This window comes from Nerophis ophidion, linkage group LG03 (assembly GCF_033978795.1).
Source record: "Nerophis ophidion isolate RoL-2023_Sa linkage group LG03, RoL_Noph_v1.0, whole genome shotgun sequence".
NCBI classification, from domain to species: Eukaryota; Metazoa; Chordata; class Actinopteri; order Syngnathiformes; family Syngnathidae; genus Nerophis; species Nerophis ophidion.
Window position 1 is genome coordinate 14,515,967 of NC_084613.1, and position 11,850 is coordinate 14,527,816.

Genomic DNA, 11,850 nt, shown 5'->3' on the forward strand with positions numbered 1-11,850 from the left:
TCCACGCTCCCTTCAAAAACGTCGGTGGACATTTACACACAAGTTCACGTCCAACATGTCAAATACTTTATTGTGGTTGAAGTATTTGACGGCTGGACGCGGGTTTCAGGTGGACGGATGTTACAGACCGGTCACTTGGTCATACTTGCCAACCCTCCCGAATTTTCCGAGAGACTCCCGAAATTCAGGGCCTCTCCCGAAAACCTCTCGGGACAAATTTTCTCCCGAAAATCCTCCCGAAATTCAGACGGAGTTGGAGGCCACGCCCCCTCACGTCCGCTTTCCCACAATATAAACAGAGTGCCTACCCAATGACGTTATAACTGTAGAATGATCGATGGAAAGTTCTTGGTTTCTTATGTGTTATGTGTTTCGACTGTGTTGTATCCATTGTGGATTGAACTTTCGAAGTATCCTGTTAGATCCGCTCGACATCCATTGCTTTCCTCCTCTCTAAGGTTCTCATAGTCATCATTGTCACCGACGTCCCACTGGGTCATTATTGTCACCAATGTCCCACTGGGTGTGAGTTTTCCTTGCCCTTATGTGGGCCTACCGAGGATGTCGTGGTGGTTTGTGCAGCCCTTTGAGACACTAGTGATTTAGGGCTATATAAGTAAACATTGATTGATTGATATGTGGGTTTATTATTAGGCAGTCTCATTAACGTCCTCCCAGCGCAGCAACAACACACAACAGCAGTCACGTTTTCGTCTACCGTAATGCATTTCATCTGCTGTAAACAGCAATGTTGTGACATTCTTAAACAGGACAATACTGCCATCTACTGTGTATGCATATGTGACATCTATGGCTTTTAGAGCAGTGGTTCTCAACCTTTTTTCAGAGCTGCACCCCTGTGAACATTTTTTTTTTAATTCAAGTACCCCCTAATCAGAGCAAAGCATTTTTGGTAGAATAAAAAAAGATAAGTCAAAATCTGCACTGTCATCAGTTTCTGATTTATTAAAAATCGTATAACAGTGCAAAATATTGCTCATTTGTAGTGATCTTGAACTATTTGGGGAAAAAAAGATAAAAATAAAAAACTTGTTGAAAAACAAACAAGTGATTCAATTATAAAGATTTCTACACATACTGCGATGAGGCGGCGACTTGTCCAGGGTGTACACCGCCTTCCACTTTATTGTAGTTTTTTTTTTCTTCCCTGGGACATAGCGGTTACAGACCGGAAATGAGTGGCCTAATGGTGCATTCAATAGCTGCCGGAAAAAAGACCTTTTAAAAATAGTTTTGGAAATGTAATGCAACTGCCTGTATGTGTATATGTGTGTATGTGTATATATACATATATGTATCTGTTTATATTTATTTAATTTTATTTCTGTTTTCTGGATCGTTTCGCAGAAGCGACCGGAATGAGAATGAGAATCAGCACCTCCAAGTCCCAGTCCATGGTTCTCGCCCGGAAAAGGGTGGACTGCCATCTCCGGGTTGGGGAGGAGACCCTGCCCCAAGTGGAGGAGTTCAAGTACCTCGGAGTCTTGTTCACGAGTGGGGGAAGAGTGGATCGTGAGATCGACAGGCGGATCGGTGCGGCGTCTTCAGTAATGCGGACGTTGTACCGATCCGTTGTGGTGAAGAAGGAGCTGAGCCGGAAGGCAAAGCTCTCAATTTACCGGTCGATCTACGTTCCCATCCTCACCTATGGTCATGAGCTTTGGGTCATGACCGAAAGGATAAGATCACGGGCACAAGCGGCCGAAATGAGTTTCCTCCGCCGGGTGGCGGGGCTCTCCCTTAAAGATAGGGTGAGAAGCTCTGCCATCCGAGAGGAGCTTAAAGTAGAGCCGCTGCTCCTCCACATCGAGAGGAGCCAGATGAGGTGGTTTGGGCATCTGGTCAGGATGCCACCCTAACACCTCCCTAGGGAAGAGCTAGACGAAGTGGCTGGGGAGAGGGAAGTCTGGGCTTCCCTGCTTAGGCTGCTGCCCCCACGACCCGACCTCGGATAAGCGGAAGAAGATGGATGGATTATTATTGTATTATATATTTTTTGCTTCTTTAAAAATCGTATAACAGTGCAAAATATTGCTCATTTGTAGTGATCTTGAACTATTTGGAAAAAAAGATAAAAATAAAAAACTTGTTGAAAAACAAACAAGTGATTCAATTATAAAGATTTCTACACATACTGCGATGAGGTGGCGACTTGTCCAGGGTGTACGCCGCCTTCCACTTTATTGTAGCTGAGATAGGCACCAGTGGGAATAAGCAGGAGAAAATAGCTGGATGGATAGCTGTAAATATACTCCTCCCCTCTTAACCGCGCCCCCAACACCCCGCCCCAAACCACGCCCCCCCCCCCTCCAAAATCGGAGGTCTCAAGGTTGGCAAGTATGCACGTGGTGTTGAAAAAGGGAGTAGTTTGGTCGAAGTTTACAATCACAATTTTTTTATTTTTTTAAAGTAAAAGCAAACAAAGGTTGGAGTGGTGTACATTAACGTGGTCACATGACTTTCCTCAGGGGTCTTTCCTTCACTGTGATTGGTCCAACTGCAACCCCCTGCTCCCATTCTGCACCTGGAACGTTCCAAATAGAATTACAGCTCTTCATTCAACTGCAGCGTGTCCCAAAACTAATGACACGCCTCACATGTAGTAAATGTACTTTTAAGGGGACAGCACTGTAATGATTAGATTTAGATTAGTCAGTGGACAGTTTGTATTAGCAGGGGTGTCCAAAGTTTTTCCCCTGACGGCCAGTTAAAAAAAAAAATCAAAAGCATGCAGGGGCCATTTTCATATATATATATTTTTTTTAATTACATTTTTAAAACCAGATTTTTTTTTAACTCTTAGGGCTTCCTAAGGACTAGGAAGGGTCTCAAGTCATAAAAATGTTAAATAAGTCATACATACATACACACACACACATACATACATATATATATATATATATATATATATATATATATATATACACATTTTTTTTTTTTAAATCAAACGCTTAAATATCTAGATCAACTTCAGGTCCATCTGACAAATGTTATATTTTTTTATTTATGCTTTGTTTTCCCCTTTCAAAACTCTTATATTTATGTATACACACATCTAATATATTCTTAACCTTCAACTCAAAAATATCCAAATCAACTTGATCAGTTTGTTATTTTAATATTTGTGCTTTTTTTGGTCAAATAACATTTTAAATGGCAAACAAAACATGCAAGATTCTCCCCAAAATATATATTTAAAAGTGTAATATTTGATATGAGGTAATTGGAGCCCTGAATAAGTCAATCATTCACATTGATTTTTGAGTAATGACAGTTTGGGGGGGGAAAAAAACAAAAAAACAAAAAAAAAAACACTACAATTATTGGGATCCATAAGGGTCCCATTCATTTAAAACAAGTGTTACAATTAAGTCATGTTTATTTATTTTTTACTTTCAAAACTTATTTAAAAAAATTGTTGGTTCGATTATAGATCCTTACCATTTGTTAGATTTTTATTGGTTTTGTTTAAGCTCTTTTTGGCAAATTTTTATTTACGGCAAACCAAATATTCAGTATTTTATTTAAAAATACTTTAGTCTTAAATTAGTCAATAATTCATTATTTTTTGAGCAATGACATTTAGAAAATGTTTTACATACATATACAGTACACATAGCAAAGAAAACATTTTATGGTATACCAAATGTGCAGTATTTTCCCCCCAAAAATACTTTAAAATGGAATATTGGATGTGAATTGGAGGCTTAAATATGTCAACTTAATGATTTTAAGACATTTTTTGAGCGAAGAATTTGGGAAGAAAAAAAAAATCCCACTAAAATGATTGGGGATCCAGAAAAGGTACCACTCATAAGTGTCAAAAATAAGTAATTTTTCTTGAAATTTAAATTATTATTTTTTTTACATATTTTTAATAGTTTGTTTTGCCCTTTTTGTTAAAGAAAACTTAACATTTTTATTTGGCAAAAACACGAAATAAGCCATTTTTTTTTTCTAAATAATTTTTAAAACTTAATATTTGGTATGAATTATTTGGAACCTTAAATATGTCAATTATCAAACATTGATTTTGATTATTTTTTTAAACAATGACAGTTTTAAGTAAATAAAAGCCTGCATAGCAGCTTGTTTTATTAGAATCAACATTGCAACTTTTTGTTACATTTCATCTGTTTTAACTTTTATCCCACTTTCTTTATTTTCTTTAAAAAAATGTTTTTAATGCCATTTGTAGGATGTGCCAGAGCCACACGGACACCTGTGTCATACAGCAATAGTACTGTCCTGAAATATGAGCTCCCCTTTTGGTTGATGTGTTCAAAGTGACTTGAAAAAGGAAGAATCGAGAACACTTTCAAACTTGCCTGTTCTGGTCATGTGACCCCGACTTCCTGCCGGTTGGCGGCGACTTCCTGTCTCCCCGCAGTCAGTGTCGCAGCAAGAACAAGCCTGATTGACGCCGCTAGACTCGCTCCACCTGTCAAAAAGACATCTTCCATTGCGCCGGAAGTATATGCAGCCATTTTTTGATTTTTTTTATGAAATCAACGCTCACCTGTTGGTGAAGGAGCAGGCCTTGTTGGAGAAGTCTATAGCAGCAGAAGCCGCCGTGGCCTTCAGGTTGCAGGTGATGAAGAGCTAAACAGAAGATGTCCATCAACAACCAGGAAGTGGTCTGGACTAGGGTCATCAAGTGTCAACGCGCAAAAAAAACCACCATCTGATGAATTACTTTGTAGCCATATTAAGAGTACAGCCACATATTAAGTGAAAGCTTTAGCTTTGTATGTATTAATTCAGTAATCAAATACAAGCAGTCATTGGGTGTAGATCTGCCACAACAAGCCCAGGGAGTGTGCAAGAATGATTTACTTTGTAGCCATATTTAGCAAGTACAGCAACATATTAAATGAAAGGTGTACCTCATATGGATCCATTCAATATTCAAATACAAGCTAGCTAGTGTATATCTGCCAACGGAAGCCCAGGAAGTGTGCAAAAATGATTTGCTTTGTAGCCCTATTTAGCGAATACAGCCACATTAAGTAAAAGCTGTATCTTGTATGTACTAATTCAGTAATAAAGTACAAACAGTTAAGAGTGTAAATCAGCCACCACAAGCCCAGGGAGTGTGGAAAAAGGAATTACTTTGCAACCATTCAGCCACATTTTAAGTGAAAGCTTTATCTTACATGTATTAATTCAGTAATCAAGTACAAGCAGTCATTGAGTAGCTCCGCCACCACAAGCCCATGGAGTGTGCAAGAATGAATTACTTTGTAGCCATATTAAAGCACAGCCACATATTAAGTGAAAGCTTTATCTTGTATGTATTAATTCAGTAATCAAAAACAAGTAGTCATTGAGTGTAGGTCCGCCACAACAAGCCCAGGGACTGTGGAAAAATGAATTACTTTGTGGCCATATTAAGAAAGCACAGCCACATATCACGTGAAAGCTGTATCTTGTATGTATTAATTCAGTAATCAAATACAATTAGTCATTGAGTTTAGATCCGCCACAACAAGCTCAGGAAGTGTGCAAAAATGAATTACTTTGTAGCCATATTAAGAGAGTACAGACACATATTAAGTGAAAAGTCTTGTATACATTCATTCATTAATCAAATACAAGCCATCAGAGCGTGTAGATCTGCCACCACAAGCCCAGGTATTGTGAATTACCACAGCGAGCAGAAAAGAGCGCAAGCCAACCTTTATCACTTTCACAAGTGCTAAGAAAAGACAGTTCAGACAATCTTCTGTAAGTCTGAACACCCCTACTTTAGTTTTTTTTTTTTTAACCAAAGTCTAGACCAGGGGTCACCAACCTTTTTGAAACCAAGAGCTACTTCTTGGGTACTGATTAATGCGAAGGGCTACCAGTTTGATACACAAATAAATTGCCAGAAATAGCCAATTTGCTCAATTTACCTTCAATAAATAAATCTATACATATAAAAAAATGGTTATTTCTGTCTGGCAGTCTGTCGTTAATTTTTTTTCCTTTTACGGAAGGTTTTTGTAGGGAATAAATGATGAAAAAAACACTTCATTGAACGGTTTAAAAGAGAAAACACGAAAAAAATGAAAATAAAATTTTGAAACAGTTTCTTCAATTTCGACTAAAATTCAACCGAAAAAATGGAATAGAAAAACTAGCTAATTCGAATCTTTTTGAAAAAAAAAAAATGTATAGAACATCATTAGTAATTTTTCCCGATTAAGATTAATTTTAGAATTTTGATCACATGTTTTGAATAGGTTAAAATCCAATCTGCACTTTGTTAGAATATATAACAAATTGGACCAAGCTATATTTCTAACAAAGCCAAATCATTATTTCTTATAGATTTTCCAGAAGAAAATTTTTAAAAGAAATTCAAAAGACTTTGAAATAAGATTCAGATTTAATTATACAGATTTTCTAGATTTGCCAGAATATTTTTTTTTAATTTCAATCATAAGTTTGAAGAAATATTTCACAAATATTTTTCGTCGAAAAAACAGAAGCTAAAATGAAGAATTTAATTAAAATGTATTTATTATTCTTTACAATAAAATTATAAAAAATACTTGAACATTGATTTAAAATGTCAGGAAAGAAGAGGAAGGAATTTAAAAAGGTATATGTGGTTTAAAAATCCTAAAATAATTTTTAAGGTTGTATTTTTTCTCTAAAATTTAAAGTTATAAGAAGGAAAGTAAAAAAAACTAAGGAATTTAAACAAGTGAAGACTAAGTCTTTAAAATATTTTCTTGGATTTTTAAATTCTATTTGAGTTTTGTCTGTCTTAGAATTAAAAATGTCGAGCAAAGCGAGACCAGCTTGCTAGTAAATACAATTTAAAAAAATAGAGGCAGCTCACTGGTAAGTGCTGCTATTTGAGCTATTTTTAGAATAGGCCAGCGAGCTACTCATCTGGTTCTCACGGGCTACCTGGTGCCCGCGGGCACCGCGCGGGTGACCCCTGATCTAAACCAACGTTAGCGGGACATCATCTCACCACGCCTCGGTCGTCCTGCTGGAACGTGAAGGCCTCCATCTCAAACCGCAGTTGGTCGTCCTGTGAGCGAGGCAGGAAGCGGGAGCTGGACCCCGTCAGCTGACTGTCGAACAGGCACCTGAACGCACCACAGAAGACACCTTCAAGTCCAGCAGGGAACAACAAAAAGAGCCGTACGCCAGCGAACGGACCCGTTGTTGCCTATGAAGGCGTATCGAGGGACCGTGTCTACGTTCTTGGACACGGTGGCCACGCAGCTGTCCACTGCCACCCTGAGCGGGGTGTGGTGGAACTGTTTGACGGTCACTTCAAACTTCATCATGTCTCCCAGCAGGAACTGAGAAGACGGACGGGGGGCCTGCCAGTCGTCTGAAAGCGGGACAAAGACCAGAGTGACGGCGTCAGAAGACCCTCGACTTGATGGACCCACCTGACATCAGATTGAGGGAGAAGTAAAGGTTTTCCTCGGCATCTTTGGACTCAAGCGAGGGGATCCAGGTGGGCTTCACGGCGCTGCTCACGTCGTGCGTCCTAGAACGAGGACATTTTTAGAACGCGGACACGACTGAAGCTTCAGTTTCCTGGACGCCGACCTCTGGTACTGACACTGGATGCTGACCGAGACTTCTCTGGTCCTGATGATGGGACTGTGTCCCTGACGAGAGGGGGTGTGTTGCAGCGTGAAGACGTAGCTGAAGTTGTCCTCGGACATCTGAAAGTGAGGTTAGATGATTTAAAAAAGGAAAAGGGTCTGAGTCTGGAGTTTGGTCTCACCAGCAGTTGACTGCCACAGGTGTGCAGCTCCGCCTCAAAGACCAGAACGTGAGAGTCTTCACTCGTGGCGGGACATCCTCCCAGCGTGACGTCCTCAGACCGGACAGCTCTGCCGGTCCCCAGGAGGTCTTTCTCGGCCTCCACGCGGACAAAGTTCGGTCCGCAGACCACGTGGACGCGCTCGGGCGCCTCTGGAGTCTTCAGCTCAAAGTGAGCGGGGAAGCGAGGCTCCTCCTCTGCCGGAGGATCCGGATACCTCCAGGACAAAGTCTCACGGGAGGACTGCCGAGGATCTGGAAGACAATCAGGTGAGGGGCAAGCAGACCGGCTTCTAAATCAGTTGGAAAAGAAAGATGACATGCACTTATACGGAACTACATCCAACCACCTTCTGCTTATCGGAGGTGGGGGGGGGGGGGGGGGGGGGGCGCGGGGGCAGCAGCCTAAGCAGAAAAGTCGAGACTTGCCTCTCCCCAGCTACTTCTGGGGGATCCTGGAGGCGTTACCAGGACACTTTGGGGAGACATGGTCTCCCCAACGCGTGCTGGATCTCCCCCGTGGCCTTCTACCGGCTAGACGTGCCCTAAACACCTCCCCATGGAGGCATCCTGGCCAGATGCCCGAACCACCTCATCATTTTACACACACACACACACACACACACACACACACACACACACACACATACATATATACACACACACATACATATATACACACACACATACATATATATATATAACTACACTGTAAAAAATGTATCCACACCTTGACACATACAGATAAAAATACACAACTTCAGGGAGGGCGTGAAAAAAATTGTCTGTATACAATTACAAAAAATATATATAAAATATACAAAAAAATTATATTTTTAAAATTACATGTTTATATGTCTTACATATTTTTACAATATATGTATAGTATAGGAATATATTGGTTGTATGTATAATTTTATTTAAACATATTTGAAAAACAGGTTAAAAAAATTGTATATTTAAAAATATATTGTACGAAATTGTACTTTTCTAAATGTATATTTTTTACTATATATTGTAAGGAAAAGCATTGCAAAAAATATAGAAAACATCGTAAAATTAAATATATGTATAAATGTATGTTATACTGTTTTTAAAAATATATATTGTATATTTAAACATGTTTTAAAAGTACATCTGTATATAATATACACATTAAACATGTATAAGTAAAATTGGGATTTTTTTTTAACAATATACGTATAAAAATATATGTTGTATACATTTGAAAATGTTGTAAACTATATACACAAAATCTTGTAAAAAATATACATGCATTTAAAAATATATTGTAAACATATACACATTAAAATCTTGTAAAAATATACATATTTAAAAAAGTTTTATATACATATTTCACAAAACGATTGTAAATATATATATATTTCACAAAATGATTGTGAAGTGAATTATATTTATACAGCACTTTTTCTCTACTGCCTCAAAGCGCTTTACATAGTGAAACCCAATAACTAATTTACATTTAAACCAGTGTGGGTGGCCCTGGGAGCAGGTGGGTAAAGTGTCTTGCCCAAGGACACAACGGCAGTGACTAGGATGGCAGAAGCGGGGATGGAACCTGCAACCCTCAAGTTGCTGGCACAGCCGCTCTACCAACCGAGCTATACCGCCCCATTGTGTGTATATATATATAATATATATAATATATATATATAAATATAATATAATATATAAATGTAATATAATATATAAATATAATATAATATATAAATATAATATAATATATAAATATAATATAATATATAAATATAATATAAATAATATAAATAATATAATATATAAATATAATATACCCTGTGATGAGGTGGCGACTTGTCCAGGGTGTACCCCGCCTTCCGCCCGATTGTAGCTGAGATAGGCGCCAGCGCCCCCCGCGACCCCGAAAGGGAATAAGCGGTAGAAAATGGATGGATGGATGGAATATAATATAAATAATATAAATATAATATAAATAATATAAATATAATATAAATAATATAAATATAATATAAATAATATAAATATAATATAAATAATATAAATATAATATAAATAATATAAATATAATATATATATATATATATATATATATATATATATATATATATCAAAAAACGATTGTAAAAAATATATTGGAGAATGGATTCTGAATCGAATCACAACCCCAGAAACCACATGGAATTGTTGGATGCCCAAAAAACTGACACCTCTACTTGTTTTACACGCTGGATTGGATCCGACATAAAGTTGTGTCCTACAGTTCATCAATATTGCATACATGTGTGTGCATTCTTCCATTATTTTACATTAAACTCACCTTTTTTTTTTTTTTACAACATAGACTTTCCCAAGACAGCAGCCGTCAAGGTCGGTCACTTGACCTCCACGAATAAACGTCAATGTTTAAAAACGCAGAAGACCAACACGGAGGATGTTTCACCAGACTTTAGTCGAGCTACAAATATTCAGCGGGGCCCAGAAAAACATAAAAAGGTTTTCCGTGTAGAAGCGGCCCTTTAAATCTTTAAAAACGTTCAACTCCCGGTCAAATATTAACACGCGTTCCATTTATTCATGAGGGTCTTTCCCCAGCTGGGAGAAAAGTGAGGAAGTCTACCTGCCACATGCTGGACTGGAGGCCTCTTCTGGTCCGACCGGCCACGACTCCACCGCCCGTCCTGGGCCGAGGCGAGCGCCAACGCCAACGCTACACACAAGTGGCAGTAAAGCGCTTTGCTCGCCATCTTCATCGTCGTCATCACGATGAAAGTGGTTTCCTCCTCTTTAAAGAGATCCCAGTCGGCAGCAACGGTGCTTTTCTAGTCTGCGCCTGCCGGCTGATTGTTTCTCCAGCTGCGCCTCGTTCTCCCGCTCACGCCCACCTGAGGAACCTGCAGGAGGCCAGTCAGCTGGGTCAAAGGTCAAAGGCGCAGGTTTGCCGCTAACATGCTCTGATAATCAAAGGAATTATTCTCTAAATTAATTTCAATTTTAGCGCGAGATTTCCATTGCTAAAAACCCAAAATATTTAATATTTTAACCCCAAAATGTTCAAAGTGGAATATTTGATGTGAAATAATTGCAGCCTTGAATATGTCAGTAAAACAAAATAGATTTTTATTCATTATTAATTTTTGAGCATTAATAATTTAACACAAAATAAACACAAAAGTTATTGGGGATCCAAAAGGGTCCCACTCATAAAAGTGTGAAAAATAAGTCATAATAATTTGTTTTACTTTCAACACTAAAAACTTTCAAGGCTTATATCTCTAGATCAAATTCAGCAATGATGTTTGTTTTTTCAATTAGTTTTTATGTCTTTTTGTTTGTTTAATGCCCTTTTTTGTCGAATAAAATACCTTTGTTTTTCATGGTAAAAACACAAAAATATGCAATATTTACCTCCCAAAAATGTTCAAAGAGGAATATTTGAGGTGAAATAATTGGAGCCTTAAACATGTCAGTAAGACAAAATTGATTTTAATTCATTATTAATTTTTGAGCATTGGTATTTTAACACGAAATAGACACAAACATTCTTGGGGATCAAAAAGGGTCCCGCTCATAAAAGTGTGAAAAAAAAGTCATAATAATTTGTTTTACTTTCAACACTAAAAACTTTCAAGGCTTACATCTCTAGATCAAATTTAGCAATGATGGGGTTCTTTTTATTAGTTTTTATGTCTTTTTGTTTGTTTAATGCCCTTTTTTGTCGAATAAAAAGCCTTTGCTTTTCATGGCAAAAACATAAAATATGCAATATTTTCCTCCCAAAAATGTTCGAAGTGGAATATTTGATGTGAAATATTTGGAGCCTTAAATATGTCCATCAGAAAAAATTTATTTTGATTCATTATTATTTTTTGTGCATTGATAGTTTAAAAAAAACAACACTAAAATTTTTGGGGATCCAAAAGGGTCCCACTCATAAAAGTGGTAAAAACAAGTCATAATATTTTTTTTTACTTTCAACATCAAAAAAATTCAAGGCTTATATCTCTAGATCAAATTCAGCAATGATGTTTTTTTATTTATTTATTTATT

At 37.6% G+C, this 11,850-nt stretch overlaps 1 protein-coding gene across 1 annotated transcript; it reads right to left on the bottom strand.

Annotated features, from left to right (window-relative positions):
- Positions 1 to 2,399: 2,399 nt before the first annotated feature.
- On the bottom strand, positions 2,400 to 10,632 carry LOC133548713 (zona pellucida sperm-binding protein 3-like). The gene is made up of 9 exons (XM_061893688.1): positions 10,421 to 10,632; positions 7,766 to 8,058; positions 7,585 to 7,703; positions 7,422 to 7,522; positions 7,183 to 7,360; positions 6,992 to 7,109; positions 4,541 to 4,623; positions 4,350 to 4,462; positions 2,400 to 2,545 (listed from the first exon to the last, which is right to left on the bottom strand). The coding sequence occupies exons 1-9, from the start codon at positions 10,560 to 10,562 to the stop codon at positions 2,472 to 2,474; spliced, it is 1,221 nt and encodes a 406-aa protein (XP_061749672.1). The 5' UTR covers positions 10,563 to 10,632; the 3' UTR covers positions 2,400 to 2,471.
- Positions 10,633 to 11,850: the final 1,218 nt, after the last annotated feature.